This window comes from Astatotilapia calliptera, chromosome 20, assembly GCF_900246225.1.
Source record: "Astatotilapia calliptera chromosome 20, fAstCal1.2, whole genome shotgun sequence".
NCBI lineage: Eukaryota > Metazoa > Chordata > Actinopteri > Cichliformes > Cichlidae > Astatotilapia > Astatotilapia calliptera.
The window spans coordinates 10,984,342-11,004,291 of NC_039321.1; the positions used below are offsets into that span (position 1 = coordinate 10,984,342).

The following is a 19,950-nucleotide window of genomic DNA, read 5'->3' on the forward strand; positions in this document are numbered from 1 at the left end:
GACAAATGAAGCCAATACAGGTGTGACAAAAGCTGCACCTCATTGTCCTATAAAAGCTCCCACGTCCACCTTTGTAGCCGGAAAAACGCTTACACTCTGCCTATACTGACCAAAGCTGCTTTTTGGACCCACTTCCACAGCAACACAACATGTGTGACTTTAAAACATTAAATCAGGGCTGTGGAATCTCGGACTGTGTATGAGTTTTCTTCAGTCGGTGGTTTCTGTCACTCTTACTAGCAGCAGGGCTCGACTAACGCACAACCTTTGGACAAACTGCCTGAAATGTGTCGACAGAAACATTTCAGGGATTCTGAGTGATTCTGCACTCCAGATGGGTTAATTGCAATAAAATAAATTTCATCGTGATGACGGATTAATCCACACTAACACGTTAACTTGGACAGCCCTTATTAGTGCTCACTTAAATTGCTTGCCTAGAATTTGAGGACAGTTTATCTTGGGCCCACTTCCTGTCAGTTATCTCGCCCATAATCGTCTCATGTCGTTGACTTTCTATTCTCGGGTCACCAGCTTCAAGCTGCAACCTGCTTTCACCGTGGACGCAGCTTAAGACTCATCATAAGACACTACTGCTTCTCTAACTTGAGGGTCATTCTTGATAACTGTATCTGACACTGAGAAGTTTTCATGAGATTCTAGCAGAGCAGGCTTACACGTGCAGATCACTCACCATGACTTGGAATGGACTGTTAAGGATGTGCTCCCCTCCAAAGCGGACACAGATCACATACGCGCCAGGCTGTGGTGGTGTGTAAAAGATGTCGAATGTGCCGTCGTCATTTTCAACCACGTCCACGTCAAGCTCCGCCCCCTCTGGCGTGCAGACGCTGCACGTCACCTTGCCTTGTCCGGCAACCTTGGCGTCCACCGTGATAACTGTCGGTTTACCAATGTGGATAACTGGGCCAACACCGGCACCTTAAGATAAAAAAAAAAAAATCAAAAAAAAAATGCATTTTTTGATTTGATTTAAGTCGTTTCTTACACAGACAAACGCACTGCCAGACGCAACATTCAGCATGCACATTCCACAACCAGAAGACCAGGTTAAAGCTGAATCTAGTCATGTTATTACCATCGCTCATATATTGTTACCAATAACAGTTACAGTTTCCATGTATAAACAGGAAGCTAGATTAGCCAAAGTGCCATTTCACCACGCTTTCCTACCTACTCTGTCAGTCCATTAGTTTGTGCAATATAAAATGGAAATGGAGACACAGTTATGAGAGAGGAAGCGTAAAATGAGATGGAAGGCGGGGGAGGAAAAAAAAAAAAGTCTGGGAAAGTGAAATATAGAAGAGAAACAAGCAAAAGGATGGGATGTCCTGTTGAAAGCTGGTGCCACTATCCTCCATGCTGAGAAAAAGACAACAGAAGGTCCTCTACATGATAAAAAGGCTTACCTAAACCGTGACCGCCAATTGAGACTGAAAGTAGGAACGGTGAGAAGCGAGGGAGCCAGAGAAAAGTGACAAATAAAAGACAGTCAGGTGGGGTGGAGGTGACGGGTGGCAATAACTGTGCTCCAAACAGTTGGATGAAACAAACGGTGGGGGAGTGTGAAGCGGGGCGGTGTGTGTGTGTGTGTGTGTGTGTGTGTGTGTGGCCGGGCTGAGTAGGAGTGTGCAGGGTGCAACTGAGGAGCACAGCGTGAGAAATGCCACATACCAATGCACAAAAAAAAAACAAACAAAAAAAAAAAAAACTGAGATATGAGCTGCAGGTACACTGAGAGGCACTCTAGATCACATGACCTCCAACAAACCACTCACATAATCATCTGTGGAGCCAAATGTCCGTGAGCCCTCAGGTGTGGGTGGGTAGGAAGACTTTCAATCGTTGCCATTGTAGTTAACCAAAGAGTGTCTCATTCATGTATGTTTGACTAATTCATAAAAACCAAAAACAGGATTTCTATCATCTGAGCTCAAACTCACTGATGTCATGCATCAGGTGACTTAAAGAACCAAAGCAGGTAGTCCTACCTGGCTGTTAGAAAACATTCAAGCTTCGCTTTCAGAACCAGAAGCTCTGCATGTGATTACAGCTGACTGATTAAACTGGAACTTCCTCAACGCTCGACTTTAAATACCAGATCCTGACTCTTCAGTTCAAAGACACGCCGAGCGCTCAATCCTTGTGTTCTGTAGACGCATTTGTAAGTATTTACCCATTTGTAAATCTGCACCGCTCAAAGAACTGTGCAACATTTTCTGCAATATATAAAATCCTGTACGAGCAACTATTCCTGCACGAGAGAGGAGAGAAACGTTTTGTGGCTCTGAGTAAAAACCCTTTGACCTCTCCCGCCTGCAGGAACTCTGGATTTTAATAGCAACAGGTGGAAATGTGGGGCATATACTGTTGATAACAATCAGATATGTTGGAAATCATTGTGTGTCAGTATTCTACACAATATGTTTCACTAATTATTCCTGCTGAGATGAGACACTGATCAGCAGTACAGCCGACTGAGTTGGTAGAATAACAAAACTCAACGTCTATGACTGCAGCAGCCCGTCCTGGACATACCTGTGACGGTGCACTTGCTGGCATCTCCGGTGGGCAGAGCCCTGATTCGGTAGGGTAAATAAGGGATCTCGTCTCCTCCGTACTTAATGAGAATGGTGTATCTGTCAGTCATGTCTGGCACATAACGCACCAGGTAGGTCCCATCATGGTTGTAATGGATATTTGCCTTCTTGGGCTTCCCCTCTGGGTCCTTCAGGAGAAAACAAAGCGTTAGCTAAACATCGCAGCTCTGATTCCATGCTTGTGTGGTCCAAGCACTCACAGTGATCTGCACTGCCAGCAGTCCCTCGCCTGCATCTTTGGCATCGATGGTGAACTCCACCGGCAGAGAGGCGGGCACTCCAGTGGTGTTGAGGCCGGGTCCGCTTGCACGCACCTTGCTGGCATCATGGGTGGGCAGCACCTTCACCTTGTATGGGCTGACAAAGAGAGAGAAGGACTGGCTGTGGGATACAGTCTCATCGACAGAGCCGAGTAAACCACGGGCAGGTTAGAGGTTTCACTAGCAGCCTGATGAAACGAGCTGTGTCGTTAGCCGAATTCAGCCATGCAGACAGATGACCGTCTGTGGTAAAGCATGCAGATCACCCGGACAGCACAGTTATTATTCCAGCCAGACTTCAGCTACTTCATTCTAATAATGCAGGAACTACAAAGATTTATTACTGGCTTTTGAATGTGGTTCTATTCAGAAAAACAAAACTAACATCGTTTTGTGTTTTCTGTGTTGGTCACAGGCAGACATTGATCATCACTGTTAGATATTAGGAAATGGATTAAAATTTGTGCATATTTAGGCTGATACACTGCCTGAGAGTTACCTGCGTGGGATCTCCTCATCAGCATACAACACATTGATGGAATAGGGTCCCTCTCGAGTAGGAACATAGTTGACTGTGTGAGTCTGGTCACCGTTATCCACAACCTCCACAGGCTCCACCACACCTGAACACACACAGAAGGAAGCCAAATACCAAGTTTAACATCCTCTAAGAGCTCTCTGGTACACAGTTAATCATAGATGGAGAAATGTTAGAAGCCAGATCACCTTTGGGCCCTTGTACTCGGACCTGCAGTGGGGCAACTCCAGCTTTGGAGGCATCCACTGTGAACGCCTGAGGAATGTTGGCTCTGACATTGTTGCCGAGGCCGGGACCCTGGCACTTCACCTTGGTACTGTCCACTGTGTCGCTGACGGGCACAGAGAACGGACTTCCTGCTCAGAACAAGCACGAGGGAAACGATATTTAAGGCCTCTGCTTAACAACAGGGGATGAGTACATTTCAAAAGGATGTTCTTCTCACAGTTGTATTTCTTACTACTACTAAAACAGTATTCGGTACCTGTGATGGGCTGTCCTCCGTAGGTGATGTTGAGGTTGTACGTGCCAGCCTCATATGGGATGTACTCCACACTGCAGCTGCCATCCTTGTTGTCGGTTCAGGACATTTTGGCCTCCGACGGACCTTCCATAGCTAGACCCAGGCCACCAGTACCTGCTCCTCTGCACGGGGAAGAAAGACTTTCACAATAGGAGTAGGAAACAGATTTGTGACACACCACCATGAACTCGTCTCACCTGGTTTCCACGGTGAACTTGTTGGGCTTGTTGGTGGTGCCACCTTTCAGACCAGGGCCGTGCACACGAACACGAGCCGGGTCGCATCCTTCAGTCACAGCAACACGGAATGGGCTCTTTGGTACCGGAGAGCCATCATAGCAAACTTCCACAGTGTGTGGGCCTGAAACACACACACACACACACACACTCTCAACTCAAAGTGGAGAAGAAGAAAAACGCTCAGTTACTGTACCCACTGCTGCACTTTAACTCACCCTCCTCATAGGGAGTGTACTCCACATTGTAGGTTCCATCCCGAAGGTCCGTGATCAGGGCATCTGTGCGGCTCCCTGAGGGGTTGCTGATGTGGGTTTTGATGTGGTCACCTCCAGTCTGTGTGAGAGCGCGAGCATCCACAGTGAAGTCTGTAGTGGCCTCACGGAAGACTCCTGAAAGGACAGAACATACAGTACACATAAGCTCATGTCCTTTAAAATGAGACCAGTCTATCATTTACATTTCACACAGCTCCCTTTATTCTTCACATAACGTTATTCACACAAGCTGGGGCCCCAATTTCATCTGAATTCTGCAATAATCTACAGATCAGATCCCATCAATAAGACTATGGTGATAATGGGAGGAAGAAACCAGCACCAGCCCCACAAAAAAGGAACACACACACACACACACACACGTTATTTCACCTTTGCCTTCCACTCCTGGTCCGAACACCAGAACACCGCTGGCATCAACGGCAGGCTCCACGTTGAGCCGAGCAGGGAAGTTGGGCACATCCTGGCCACCATAGCGGATGGTGAGCGTGTACGAGCCGGGGTACAGAGGGATGTAGGTAATCGTGTAGGTTCCATCTCCGTTGTCTTGGATGTGAACCTCTGCCTCAGTGCCGCTGTCCGATATGATCTCAATAGTCAGCTCAGCAGGGCCGGCATTGGTACAGTCCACAATGAACTCCCCTGTCTCGCCAACCTTGGCACGCTCCAAACCTGGGCCTGAGCAACGTACCTGAGAGGAAAGGTGACACGGAACAAAGATCAATGATTCCAATCTGCAAGCATGTCAAGCTGAATTAATTCAATTCACTTCACACAGGTTTAAGAAGATCCAGCAGCGCTTGTGGCCAACCTTGGAGGGGTCTGTTGCAGGGTAAGCTGTGGGGGTGAAGGGGGAGCCAGGGATGGGCACTCCATCATAAGTCAGTTCAACCTGGTATGGTCCTGATTCCCGGGGAATGAATTTCACCTGACTAGTCTCTGGGCTCAGCCCAGGCTCCACCTGGAACAAAACACATTAACGTGACTTTACCAGAGGCATGAGGAGAGAGAAATACGTGGCACTGAAAGAGTGCTGGAACACTGGGAGAGTTCTCCAACATCCAAGGAGAACTTCCAGGGAGACCAAATAAGTGGCTGGAGGTGTAAGACAGCGGTGGAGTGGACTTTGATTTTACCAATAAGGATAAATAAAATGTTTATTAAAAACCAAAAACAGGATGAAACTGGTTTAAGACTCAAAGAGAAAAACATTGACTCCTATATTGTCCTGTTAAGAAAGGAGATTTGGTGTCATACTTTGCTGGACACTGGTTTCCCTCCTGGTCCAGTCACTTTGGCAGCAACCTTGCCCTGACCCCCAGCACCCTTTGACTTGACAGTCACTTCCTGATCTTTGCCGACAGTCATCTCTGCAAGAACAGACCAAAGAAAACACACTGACACTTCTGATCTGCCTGAAAAGCTTAGATTTTTTTTTTTTTTTTTTTATAAACACATCAACATACTGACAACCATGCAAGGGAGAAAGCCATGGTGAAAACAGTCATGTTAGACAGTAGGCTTTATATAGGTTGAGGTTTGCTGTCAGGTGTGGCTGGACAAGAACAGTGGCACAGGTACATACTGTCTCCCAGGCCGGTCACGTTGACCTTGCTGAGGTCCAGTGTGGGCGCCACGCCGACGCTGAAAGGGCTCTTGGGAATGTGATCTCCACCATAGGTTACAGCAACTCCCAGTGGACCCTGTCACAGCAAAGAGGAGCAATCCACACAATCCCATTTAATATGATGCATAACAGCCAGAAGAATGCTTTACTGCTCTGATAAGAAGCCACATGATACAACGTAGCACAACTGCATGTGGGAGCATTCTTCTCTCACCTGTTGCACGGGTGTGTATTTAACAGTGTGTGTGTTGTCGTGGTTGTTGATGATTTCAAAGTCTTTCACAGCCTCTCCTTTGGTCGGGCCGCTGAAGCTGCAGTCCAGGTTTGCCTTTCCTGCTCCTTTAGTGCTGACGGTGAAATGAGTGGGCTTGTTCAGCTCTACGCCTGAAAGACAGCATTCAACTGGGTTAGGGAGTCTAATTAGAATAAAAGTAATCACCCAGCATGTCATACAAGCTTTTGTATCAACACGTTTCAATAAGCAGGAAACTTTTACAACTTGGAGGAAATGCTCTGGGTGCTTCAGGGTCCACGGGTAACAGCTCACAGCAGACAAAAGACTAAGATTAAGATGTGTAAATGTAGATCTGCAGATATATAAAAGACTTAAAGTAACAGATTTAAAATGCTACCCAGCTTAGCACAGCGTTTCTTCTGCAGTGTAAAATAACACCAAACTACCTTGAGCTAAATTAAAATGATGCATTTAACTGAAGCAGTTGATGACTGATTTGAATTATATTAGTTCAAATAAAGTCTATTTATATGCAGTGTACAGTGACGATTATAGGTGTGCAGTACCAGTCTGACTCTTAAGAGATTAATAAGTGTGCTCCAGCTTCATACATTTATTCTGGGATGCCACAGCTTTACAGGAGTCTGTCACAAAACAATCATTTCAGCCCCCCGCCCCCCCAGATGACAACATCTTAAGCTAATGAGCAGGAACAGTGACTTGTACAAATAAATCCTATTATGTGACTCATCTTTGCCATCTTACCTCTGTCAGACTGTCACATGACAGCTCAGAGGGACCCGTTTCCATTAGCAAAGCAGCTCTAACCCTGTTTATTCTTGTTTTTAAATCCTTGTGATTTTAATCTGGATCTTGTCAGTTTTGTCAAACAAGTTCTTGCTACAGATGTTAAAGCATTGAGAGCTATGAAGAGTTGTTCCATGCAGTTTGACACTGACCGTCAAACCTTTGAGCGTTCAATCTACAGCCAATCGAATGTGGCCACGCCTGTTTTTGTTAGCGCCCTCTGGCTTGGTGTTCTTACCACTGCGGCTGAGTCCCGGTCCCTCCGCCTTGACTTTGCTGGCATCATGAGAAGGATCCACTTTGACCCTGAAGGGCGTCATTGGAATAGCCTGAACGCAAACAGGAAGACAAACATTACAATAAACCCCGAGTCGTGGAAACAGTCTGCCTTCCAACCGATATAAATACTCAAGGATTCAGAGTCACCTGGTCAGCAAACAGCACCATGATGGTGTAGCTGCCTGCTCCAGGGGGAGTATATTTGACGGTGAAGGTATCGTTGTCGTTCCTGATGATGTCAAAGTCTATGTCAGCCTCTGCAGGTCCCACCACTCCCGGGGCACACTTGATGCCTATGCTAATGTCACCTGATGGCCGAGGGCAAAGGTTAGCACGTTAGCATGTTATAGGTAAAGCTCTACAGCCTCAAACAGCAGCTGGGTGAAATACATTTCCTATAATATCTGTTCATAAACATGTTGTTGTTTGGAATATTGCTTTGACCGGATCTTTTGTTTGCGCGCTTTACTCTGTTTTCTGGAGCTTTACCTTGACCAGCCTCTGAGCAGTCAACAGTGAAGTATGTTGGCTCGAAGGCCTTGAGGCCCGTCTTTGCCACTCCAGGCCCAGAAACCTTCACCTTGTTTGGATGACAGCCTGCTCCGATATTCATCTGTGGGCACAAACACCAAAACTCAGGAGACTCAGTGAGAAGAAAAGGCGAAGCCTGCATAGCAGAGCATACTCACCCTGAACGGACTCTCAGGGATGTTAACGTCTCCCCAGGACACCATCACAGTGTGCTTCACAGGCTTTCGTGGGGTGTAGGTGCAGCTGTACGTGCCGTTGCCATTATCCTTCACCTGGACGTCCACAGAATTGCCTTCACCATCCTGTGCAGAGGACAAGGGATTAGTTCACTCAGATTTAATACACATTTACCATATTTTTGGTCATAAACAAACCCAGACATACCTGAGCTACAATTTTCAGAGGAGCTTTTCCTCCTTGCTTGGCATCGACCGTGAATTCGGTGGGTTTTCCAACAGCAAGTCCACTGCTCTGAAGGCCTGGGCCGTACGCCTTAACCTAGACAAAAAACAAACAAAAAAAACCCCACATGTACTACAGCCAGAATAGCATTTACACACTACAGTGCTGTGAAGACATATCTGCCTCCTTCCTGATTTACCATCTTTTTCCATATTTATCACACTGACATGTTTCAGATCAGTTTTTAATATTAGACAAAGAATGTCTCCTATTAAAAACGCAGTTTTCCAAACACACTACAGGAAAAAGTAATTCATCTAAAACCTGAAACCTTGTGTGTCACCTCTGACACCAAGAACTGCATCAAGTGTTGGGTGCAGGAAGCCTCCCTTTGCCTTCACACAATCGTTTTTAACCCATCCACTCCCACCATGATCTCAGGCCTTGAGGCAACAGTCATGAAAACTAATCTTAACTGAAGAAAGATTGTTAGATGGACTCGTCCGTAATCTCCATGTGCATCTCTCTGGGTGGGCGCATACCTTGTCTGGGTAAAAGTCTTTCCCTGGTGGGTTGACGATCTCAGCCATAAAGGGAGAGTGCTGGATGTCCTCATTGTTGCAGAGCACATGGACGGCATACTCGCCAGGCTCTGTGGGCCAGTAGCGCACGTCACACGATCCATCACCCTTGTCATCACACTCGATCTTGGCCTGAGACGGACCTTCCACAGAGAAACCTGAAGAACAACAGTTTCAGAGAAGAAACTGAAGATGATCTGCACATGCTTTCAGGACCGACCCCATGCCTGCGTATGGCACTTACCCAGTGTACCGACATTGTCTCCAACAGCCTCCACCACAAAGTCAGCAGATTTACCAACAACGCCTCCTTCCAGTCCAGGACCCCAGGCCCTCACCTTCTGCTGGCTAGCCTCGGTGCCAATCTTGACCTCCACGGGACTAAACAGAGCATCGAATGGTCAGTCACAATGACAAGTTGGAGTCAGTGTTTTGTTTGCACGCCCATGTGTACCTGCGTGGAATGTGCTGTCCTCCCCAGGTGATGGTGATGGAATATGTTCCAGGTGTGGTGGGGTAATACTCAAATCCATACACACCGTCTCCAAGGTCTTTCCGTTTACACGGCTCCTCCAGACCCTCTGTGAACAAGATGCCTTTGCATTATTTCTTTAATCCAGTCTTACTTTATCATTTTAGGAAGGAGGAAGCATCCCCAGTCTGTTTGTAGTGAAACCACAAACAATAGATTCATTGGCTGCTCAGAACCACATTTAAGAAAACAAAACCATAGCTCAGAGTAGAAATCCTCTGAGGCGATCGTCATTTTAGGTTGCATTAAAAAAAAAAAAAGAAAAAAAAAAGGTACATTTTTAAAATGCTTTATGCACAAAATTGTTCCCGTTGGACACAAGAAGCAGATTCTGCAGCCTGATCAGGCTGGTGTTTGTGCAGCTGGCTCACTGTGCTGTGATAACAGTGCATTTGTCAAAGACTGATGTGAACAGTGAAGACAGTCTGAATGTCAAAGAGCGCAGAGGAGGGCTGCAGACGTCAGGAGCTACTCTTTCAGTGACAACAGCTGGCTGCGCTCGTTTGTCTTCACTGTTCTGTTGGTTTGTTGTCAGTTAGCTAAAGATTATCTGGGGCTTTGTAAATCCAACAACCTCATTTACTGATGTGTTTGTTTGTTGGGTTTTCTCTTCAGATTGCAAACATTAATCCCACCTCAAGCACAAAAACCAATATGAACTTTTGGATTAGAACTCACTGGGGCCCTTGATGGTGACTTTCAGCTCCCCAGTGCCGGCTCCTTTTGTGTAAACCTTGAAGTCTGCAGTCTCCTTCACCCGGAGGCCCTTTGGCTGCAGACCACGACCCTTGGCTCTGCAGAGGCTGGGGTTACACGCTGTGGACAAACAGAGCGAGTGAGACGGGCACGGCTCCGAGTAACATTATGACCACATTTCAGTGGGGACAAGACCAATGAAGTGTGAGGTGAATGACATTAAACACAAACCATCCATCACACTCCAGATCTGTTGGAAAGCAAATGTTATTTTCTCCTTCCTACTACCCTGCATGCCCCCAGTTATTCACCCATCCTTTCCTGCAGAGGGAATTCTTAGACCACAGGGAAGGAAGTGAGCCATTATCCTCACACAGGAAGTGGGATATCCCTTCATATCACTTTATTAAAACTGTAAAAAGCAGTGCTGAGTCACAGCGAGACCAAGTGCAGAAAGCAAAGGAAGCCTTCCAGGAAGATAAAGTGTCTCAAGATATGGTCCATGTTATTGTATTCAGATGTGTTGCACTTGCAAAAGCTACTGGACACAGAGACACCACATTAATGGCAGAAGATTGTTCTGTGTTTTGTTTTAAACCAAAGTTACTTTGTTTTTAAATGTCTTTCAGCCTAATCTAAGGGGACCTTCTGGTTAGCAGCAGAGCTGTTTAATGACTTTTGGTTTTTCCCGATTGTGAAACTGAGGAAATTCTTTACAAGCTCTTGTTGTTTCCCACAGGCTCACTTTAAAGGACGACCATGATCTAAACGTTATCAGTTAGTAGGGGATGAGCCTATACTTGGCAAGTGGCAACCCTTCACTACTTTGTTAATGTGCAGCTCTTTCCATTTAACACCAAAGCAAATGCATTTGTTCTGTGAGCCCATTATACAAGCTGAATTTGTTTTCTGTCTGACAGACTCTGGCTGCATGGACGTCTTACTGGATCTCAAAAAGACAGTGAGTTACTATTAGGTAGCAGCCACACCCACCGTTCTGCTAAAAGCTATTTAAATCATGTAAATATAATTCTTAGTAACCCAGGTCACTGTTAACTTAAGACCACAGATTGGCTGTAATGAGGAACTGGTTTCCTGATCAAACACACTACAGCTTAATTTTCTGGGAATGTGTTTCTTCATGAATGTGCTGAAAACACCAAATAAGGAGATTCACACCACTGTGGACGCTCGAGTCACGTGAAGTTTACAGGCAGCCGACACACACAGCAAGTTTACAGGGGGAAAACACACACACACACACACACACACACACACACACGACAGAGTAGGTACCAAAGAGATCCCAGGAAGGAAGAGGCTGTTCCAGAGAGAGGACAGATGCCAGCAGGCTTCTATCAAAGAGAAGAGGACATAACATCCAGCAGAGGAACACAGCAGAGGTTAGACACAGGAGAAGCAGAAACACATTTTAAAACGGCTGCTGTGGTAGAAGTGTTCAGTTAGCAGTGACATCCTCCCAGATTTACACTCAGTGAAGCTTTAACATATGCTCACCCTCTCCCACATCAACTGTGAAAGGACTCTTGCTGATCTGACCACCAGCAAAGGTCACGTAAATGGTGTGCTGGCCCTCCTGGGTGGGTTTGTAGGTGCAGCGATAGCTGCTGTTACCCTTGTCCTCAATGGTGCACGTCACCGTGTTCTTATTCCCTGCAGGGTCCATGATCACCACTTCCACCTCTCCAACACCAGCACCTTAGAAAAACAGGAGGAAACGCACAGTTAAACACTCCATGTGGCCTGATGTTACAGCTAGCTGCACAAACCTACATTACCTGCTGTGTACACATCAAAGTAAGTGGACTTGTTAGCAATATTTCCTGAGGGCTCGAGGCCCGGTCCCTGTGCTGTGGCCTTGCTGGAGTCTCCCTGAGCCATGCCGACCTCCACCTCGAAGGGGCTCTTAGAGATGTGTTGCCCTGCAAACAGCACAGTCACCTACAAAGGAAGGAGAGCAGGAAAATGGCATGTTAGCTGTAATCACTGCTTTGTGGAGAAAAACCCATTTTCTACCTGAAAGATTACTTTAGGGATTATTTCTCACATCTTTAACATTGAATTCTTCACTCACCTTGTGCATGCCTGTCACTTTGGGGACATAGACAACAGAGTAGGTACGGTTCTTGTCATTGTTGGCCGTCACTTTAGCCTGAACACAGACACAATCGTTTTTAAATGAACAAAACTGAAAGTAGAAGTTACACACAAGGATGGATCACAGACCTCCTCTCTGTGGCCTGCAGGGTCCTCCACGTAAACCAGCACCTCTCCCATTCCTGCGCTGATGGTTTCCACGGTGAACGTAGCCTTTTTCATCACTACATTACCAACGGGCTCGACGCCTTCACACAACAGACAACATGTTAAAAATGTCTCACTGCAGTATGAGGCTCACAGTTTCTCTGTGGATACAAGCAAAGGTGCATCAGCTGCACGTGGTGATGCGCGTGCATGCCGGCATACCTGGGCCATAGGCACGCGCCTTCTTGGGGTTGAGTTTGGGTCGCAGAGGTGCTCCAGGCTTGAGCTTGGCTTTGGGGAACTGTGACAGGTAGGTCATGACTGAGTGCTCGTCCACATTGGGGTCCACGATCTCTTCAGGGGTTATCACCTAGGAGACGAGGAGGAACATTTTTCTAAATGTAACGGCGGGCAGCCCTCCCCACGACTTGTTTGCATGTTTGTAGTAGGAGAACCAAGGTGACAGCTGTGCAGACGGAGGCAGGGCTTGATCAGTTACCGTGGAGATTACCCACAGGCAAACCCAGTGATGTTTTGATTGTGTGATTAAAACCACACACACACACGAGCTGTACGCATTTAGAAAGTACCTGAGACAGTCGCACGCAAACCAGGAGCCAGACAAACCACAGAGTCTGGAGGGGAAGGACGCCGACAGTTTCTTAGCAGAAGCACGGCTGAAGGCGGAAACGCCAGCGACCACAGAGCCAACTGTCAGCACGCTACAGCGTGCCAATCATGCCAACAGTACTGACACACACACACACACACACAGCAACGCCACACAGGCGGCACAGGAAACTGAGTTCACTTTCAAAGCTCCCTGGTAAATGCTGAAAAGGGGCTCAAATGTCAGGTTTCCCCACATGACTGCACCAGAACAGATTTACCGTTTCTAGTTTGCCAAAGACCCTCTGTAGCCTTACATAAGACTGAGGGGGTCTTTGGGGGGGGGGAACCAAGAATCGGACAGGTATGAAAATGGCCGCTCACTGACCAATTTATATAAAAAATAAAAATAAAAAAAATAAAAAAGGAAGCCATCACCTGGGACCGTCACTCAGATAAGAGAATACTTGCACCACTGTGTAAGGATTCAAAAACGAGCTGCTGTACAAAGATAGATGTTGTGATGGTGACCAAAAGGAAAAAGCTTCACTGCAGATAACAATCACCCTCAGGAAATGCACCACTTCCTTGTGTTTGGTGTCGGAGGGAGTGAAGTCATTAGCAGGTGTGGATAAGAGTTCAGTCATAGTTTCCAGAGCGTAGCATGATCACCTACACCAGCCTAATGGCAGACTGACTGCAAACGATGAACAGTCTGAAAGAACACGATGAGTTTACTGGTGAACAACCGCTACACTCTTATTTTAAAAGTTCACCTGCTGTTAACCAGAGGCCCAAAGACCCATCAGTCAGCAGCTTCTGTAAAGCCTCTCAGCCTGTGGATGTCCTCAGTGAAAGGCTCCATCATTTTACCTCCATTTAGATTAACTGCAGATGATGCAGTCATCCTCAAAGCCACCTTAACTCAAAGCAGGTTTTTGCTTTATATGCAAAATCTGTTCAAAAGTGAACGGTTGCTTATTTGTAAAACACTTGTGACTGGTCACAGTGACCAGCAGGAAGCAGTGCATTTCCCTCCAAAAGGCAGATAACTCTGGTTAAACGTTAGCTATGGGGAAAACATGATTGTGCTTGAACTGTGTTCCAATATCCAGCTTTTTTAATGTTACTCCTTCATTATCAGGTCACCTGTGGAATGCCGAGCCAGTCATCAGCTTGCTGCATGGCTTCACGTGCGTTGTCCACTGGTTTTGTCTGATCCCACTGGTCCCAGTCAGGACACAGACCTGCAGGAATAAGAGGTCAGATGGATTCACTATATGAAGCAGAAGGGTTCATTTATAGTACTGGGTGTACTGATTATGACGAGTATAAGATCTCAATGAGAAAAAAAAAGTGTTTAATGATATTGAACTTGCTAGAAATGCTAATGCAGAGTGGACATTTTTCCTGATGACATGTATAAGCTCAGCTAGCTCTGCATTTCACCACCGAGAGTGGATCTGTCGTGTCTTTGCTAATTTTCTGTCATTGCTCCATATTTTTTTATTAACACTTGCATAATTTAAAATCATGTGTCCTGGCTTCAGAGGGCTCCAACACTCAGATGTCTTGACAATGAGAGCAGAAATCCCCAATATGGTCATCTGAAGCATACAGCTCTGCCCCACCCAGCCACTGTTTAAGGTTGCACTGAGGAGCTGTGCCAGGGCTGTATAAGATAAATAAGAAGTTTGAGTAAAAGCAGAGTAGATCCCCTTTACACAGTGAAACAGCATTTCTGATTAATTAGACATGGAGTGCTTCCTGTTATAGCCAGTCTGTCTAATTAAGGACAACATGTTGACTCCAAACTTGTAGCCTTGATGATATCCAGAAGATAAAGGCAGAATGTCTAATCTCTGCAGCAGTACGTAGGTGTGGGCAACTCTGGCTCCCAGACATGTCTGCCCTTGAATGATGAGCCTGTCCTGGAAATGCGGCCATGTCAGCAGTTATTTACTTGCTGGTAAGTCTGATGGCTGTCATTTCAGGACGCTGCAGTAAATCTGTTTGCTTCTGTGGAGGCCTCGTCTCCAGCTTGAGGTTGCTGGTGAGCCATAGCAACGCCAAACACTCCAAGCATGTAAACAGAAACCTCCTTTGTCCCCCGACAGAGCTCTGTACCCCCCTCTAGCTGCTCATCATCACTCTTCCCATCTGTTTTATTGACACGTGAGAATATCATGCTTTCCCCTCACCCAACCTCCAGCTGTCAGTCACTGCTGTGTTTTTAACGTTAGACGTATGAGGCGAGGTTGGCGTGCAGTTTGAGTGGTAGTGTTGCGTCAGTGCACTGCTTAGTTCCACAATCTTTAAGTCCTCTCTAGCTGCTGGACTGAAATGTGTCACTACGTGCCACAGAGACCTGCACACAGGTCGAGGACCGTTTCACACGTCAGCTTTAAATGAATGCTGAACTGTGTTGGCCTGATTATTGATTTTAGCATCTCTACAGACACACACCTCAGCATTTCTGCTGCTTTGTGACGGAGATGTTTTCTGTTTCACTGCAGTGTCACTTACTGTGATTGGCTCTTGTTTATTATTGTTTGCGTAGTTATTTACTACCTTTGTGTGTCTCACTTGGTGAGCCGCATTACCAAATGAGAGCAACATGGTTTACACAATCCCTCGGGAAGTGAAAGACACAAGTCCCCTCTGGGGTCAGGTCAGGAAGGACTGGTGTCAAACTCAAACATGCAGACTTGCTACTGTGAGCCTGTGGGACAAGCTGAAAGTAGCTTCTCACCACACTGGTGTGATCGCTGAACACTCCAAATTTAATGATTCTTTATCGGTTAACATAAAATAAATAAGCGACTAATTTTTAAAATGGCCTGTATTTGTATAGTGCTTTAAAGCATGTGTCCAAGAACATGTTTAAAAATACTGAATCTTCACTGGAGCAGCAGAACATCGAGACAGGAGCCTCGTCTTTCTGAAATAGATGCATCTCGTTCTTGGTACTGGGCTCGTCTCAGGATCAGCCCCTAGCAGTAGGGTAAACACACCCACACACCCAAGACCCCAGAACACCTCAACACATCCACTGTTTAGCTCACCTGGAGCACAGCTGTCAACCAGGGCTCCCAGGGCCCGGCCGGTCTGCCAGTCTCTGTTGAAGTTGGTGATGGGGAGCTCAGGCAGCTTGTTCTGGATCCATCCCAGCAGCCTCTGCTTGGGGGTTTTCTGCTTGCCATCATCTGCCTCTTCCTCTTCATCCCACATGGGCATGGAGATGGAGTAGTGCAGGATCAAGGTCCAAATCAGACCCAGGATCAGCTTCAGGTTTCCATCAACAATGGCTTTAGAGTCTGGGGACCAGATATGAGTCACGTTAAACAGTCGCACAAAGTTCCTTTATTTTAGAAACCAGCTTAGACCACCATAAAACAAAGCACGACTAGAAGGTCTCAGCCAAGGACATGAAGTAATCTGTACTTCAAATACTCAGATTCCTCCTGCTATCTAATGTTTGGCTGGATACATGCCCCTCCCCCTTTAAACATATTTCAGATGGTCTAATTTCCAGTGGTTGTCATAATTCGAAGATGTGTCCATTCTTGGAGCACTGCATTTCAAAAGACATTAACTCAGAGCCCAAACCTTTTTTTAAAAGTAGGAGGATAACAGTGCAAATTAAAAGCCGGGTTTCTGACACTGGTGGACAGAGTGCACGTCCTCAAATGGCAGTACAGCAACACAGTTTGTGGTTTGGGCCACCGCTGCAAAGCTTTAATATGAAAACCTTGGAGGATACGTCGAGTGTAAATGCATTTGTTTCAAGGACGGCAGATTTGACCACCATGTACCAGTCATGGACTTTGTTAACTACCTACCTCATTAATTGCTTTACATCAAAGGAGATTCAGTACATTAAACTCCAGGATGTACACAGAGTCCCGCTGACTCTGTAAAAACAGTCATTTTCTAATGGACTCTAGGCTGCTCCACTATTTACCCAGCGGTTGGGGATGGACTCATCTGATTTTGTGCCGGATGCCCTTCCTGATGCAACCCTCCCAATTAGCTGGGCTTGAAAGCAGCACTGGGAGTACACCAGCTTGGAATCCCCACAGACTGGATTTATGAAGACGCCAACCAATTCCTTTCATGGTGTTTTATTAACTCAGTGTGGATGACTCATGAGCACAGTGAGTTTAAGTGTAATAAATGTGTATATAAATAAAATTGACCTTTTATTTGAACTAATTTTAATTTCACACGTCTTTGATGCATTTTTGCAGTGTAATAAAACTTTACCATTTTTGAAACTCCATTTGTGTTAATGAAACAGTGACGCTGAAGCGTGACAAAGACATGAAATTCATCTGAATTAGAGATTGAACTGTCTGAATTCAGACGATAGCGTGAGAACTTCCAGAACAGAGAGTGCCATGATGAATGCAGAGCTGAATCACATTAAAACTGAGACACTGACACACTAGTTCCAGTTGTGACGACCACACCAACAGCACACCGACTTCTGTATTTGCATTTTTCTATTTTCAAGTCTAAACCACATACTGCTGCAAGCTGAGTAAAAGGTGATGCAACCATAAGCTAGCCTGGGCATGAGCACACATACCGGCCCACATAAATGCTACTGCATGCACATAGCTTGCACAAGAAGCAAAACCAATGATTCCTAAGATCAGGCCTTGAGGAACGGGTGTGGCGCAGTGTTTGTGCGTTTCCAAGCTGATGTTGATCAGATTATTAGAGGAAATAATGGGGCCAAGTTCAGATTCTTGGAAGAACCTGAGATCCAGTTCTGAAATACGAACAAAGCCCCACTTTTACGTGCAGCGTTTTTGTTTTGCAGGGTTTGGGAGAGCTTTAGTCTTCATTGCAATCTTAACTCCCCACCCCTGAATTTACAGCTACACTGGAATAACTGTTGGTGACAGCAAACCAGCCTCAACCACAGAGACACCACCCGAGCCCTTTGCTGGAGCTACTGCAGCATTAATGGTCTTCTCTGGGAGTCAGCGAGAGCGTGAGGATGCATGATGCAGATAAAGATGAGGAACAGAACAGCAACAGGAAATCTTTTCCCCATAACAACCTTCAACAAGTCGAGCTGTTTGTGCACATGCAGAACTGGGACAATCTGTCTTAGCTGGCTGCTCGTCTGAATCCATGCGCCAACAGAAAAGCATGCTCTCGAGCAGCCAACGCTGCTCTACATGACATGTCAGCTGCCTTCTGTTTGGCGTGGGTGGGTGAGAGACACTCCATAGGGGTGATCAAACAGAACTGGATCAGATGCTTGGATGGCCAGCTACTGTGGGAACTTTGAGAAAGAAGCAAAGAGGCAGCGGCGGAGGGGCGCAGAGATATGTTGCCTAGGGACAGATAAACCCAGGACTTATAAACTGTTATTAGTACTGATAGCAGAGTCTGAATAAGACCACAGGTTGGTACGTGTAGCAAGAATGCAGAGCAGCTAAGTAGAGGCGTGTCAGCCTGCCAGCCATCCCAGCAGAGACACAACACTACTAGTTTTAGTACTTGTACAATTAAGAGAACACAATCTGCTGCTTTTAGTTCAACACGACAGTCCCCTATAAAGGAATATTGTTAGGACTTCATTCAGCTCCGAGTCTGTGTCTTTGATTCATGTCTTGCACACACAAAAGCCACTAAACATTCAAGGAATCTGCCAGCATTCCCAGCAGAGCACAGCTCACCAAGCCTGACAGAGCCCATATATGGACACATGCTGCCACAGACTCCCCCCTCTGCTGACTCATACACCCCCTGCAACAAGCTTGTGTGTACCACGGAGGCTACCGTATGGAGTGTCTGTGGTCCCTTTACTCCTAAAACTCCCATGATTCATTGGTATGGCTCATCGTTACTGCAGCAGCCCCTCCACAGCCCTCCTGTGGCATTACATGACATCATCACAACCCGTGACCTGTACCCTGACCTGGTCTCAGCAACGAGACCACGGGGAGCGAGAGCGCTCTGCACGGTTCAGACTGTACAGCAACATCTGGAGCCGATTAGTCCTGAGAGCTTGTAAACTGAAGAACAAGCAGCAGTCCCGAGGCCTCTCCCGTCCATGTTATCCTTACACAATAATGATGAAGTGTAACCGTAGCATGACTGTCACCATCTCTGTATGTTCATAATATCTCCAGCTCACATGTGGAAAGGAATTTTAATGAAATTCTTAACATGTCACATGACCGTACGTGTATGTGTAACATACATATGAGGGAAAAAAAAAAAAACATTAGTGAAGTCCCACTGAGAAACAATGGGACCATCATTTCCAAAATGAGCGTTATGTTGATTCACAAAGACTTGAAACTCATCAGTTTGATGTCAGAGTTCGTGGTTAATCTGGAGTCGTGCAGCAGAGGAAACAGAGCAGCTGCTGAGAACCTAACTGCAGTCACAGGGAGACTGAAGAAAAGACATTCATAATAAAGCTTAAAAATAAAGTCATTTGCTTTGTTCATGCTGGCCCACATATACCAATACACTAAATGTAATCTATTGTTATACAGAGTTTAGGCTAAAAGCTCCAAATGCTGAAATCTGTGGCCTGCAGCTGTTCTTCCCCTCCCACTTCTTCCTCTGACTGCACCAAGCCACACTGGAGCTACTACACTTCCTCCTCTTCCTTTCTACTCCTTCCACTCATCCTCCCTCCCCTCAGCACTCCCTAAGCTGGGGGAGAAAAAAAAAAAAAAAAAGTTCCTCCTGGTTTTTTAGCCTTAAAAGGGCAGAAGCACACTGGATTTGGCAGGGCCCCCCCACCACCCCCAATTCCCTGGGCTCTGGTTACAGACAGGGAGGGGAGGAGGCAGGACGGACAGGGAAAGGGAAGGAAAGAGGCAGAAGGGGCGGAGGTCTGAAAGAAAGAAAAAAGGTGCGGGGAGTGAAAGTGCTGCATGGGACATTTTTATAAGG

The 19,950-nt window shown here is 46.3% G+C and overlaps 1 protein-coding gene across 1 annotated transcript in view; it reads right to left on the minus strand.

Moving 5' to 3' along the window:
- Positions 1-19,950, minus strand: part of flna (filamin A, alpha (actin binding protein 280)) — a 35,749-nt gene that overhangs the window by 7,889 nt on the left and 7,910 nt on the right. The window contains 30 exon segments of the mRNA XM_026155315.1: positions 695-942; positions 1,431-1,454; positions 2,560-2,749; positions 2,822-2,978; positions 3,381-3,504; positions 3,608-3,775; positions 3,904-4,064; positions 4,140-4,302; positions 4,397-4,570; positions 4,829-5,147; positions 5,268-5,417; positions 5,714-5,826; positions 6,042-6,159; positions 6,298-6,467; positions 7,364-7,454; positions 7,552-7,712; positions 7,894-8,017; positions 8,094-8,237; positions 8,320-8,433; positions 8,880-9,076; positions 9,163-9,299; positions 9,373-9,499; positions 10,129-10,266; positions 11,665-11,865; positions 11,946-12,108; positions 12,242-12,319; positions 12,394-12,512; positions 12,634-12,781; positions 14,170-14,267; positions 16,086-16,337. Coding sequence (XP_026011100.1) covers positions 695-942; positions 1,431-1,454; positions 2,560-2,749; positions 2,822-2,978; positions 3,381-3,504; positions 3,608-3,775; positions 3,904-4,064; positions 4,140-4,302; positions 4,397-4,570; positions 4,829-5,147; positions 5,268-5,417; positions 5,714-5,826; positions 6,042-6,159; positions 6,298-6,467; positions 7,364-7,454; positions 7,552-7,712; positions 7,894-8,017; positions 8,094-8,237; positions 8,320-8,433; positions 8,880-9,076; positions 9,163-9,299; positions 9,373-9,499; positions 10,129-10,266; positions 11,665-11,865; positions 11,946-12,108; positions 12,242-12,319; positions 12,394-12,512; positions 12,634-12,781; positions 14,170-14,267; positions 16,086-16,337 — 4,571 coding nt within the window.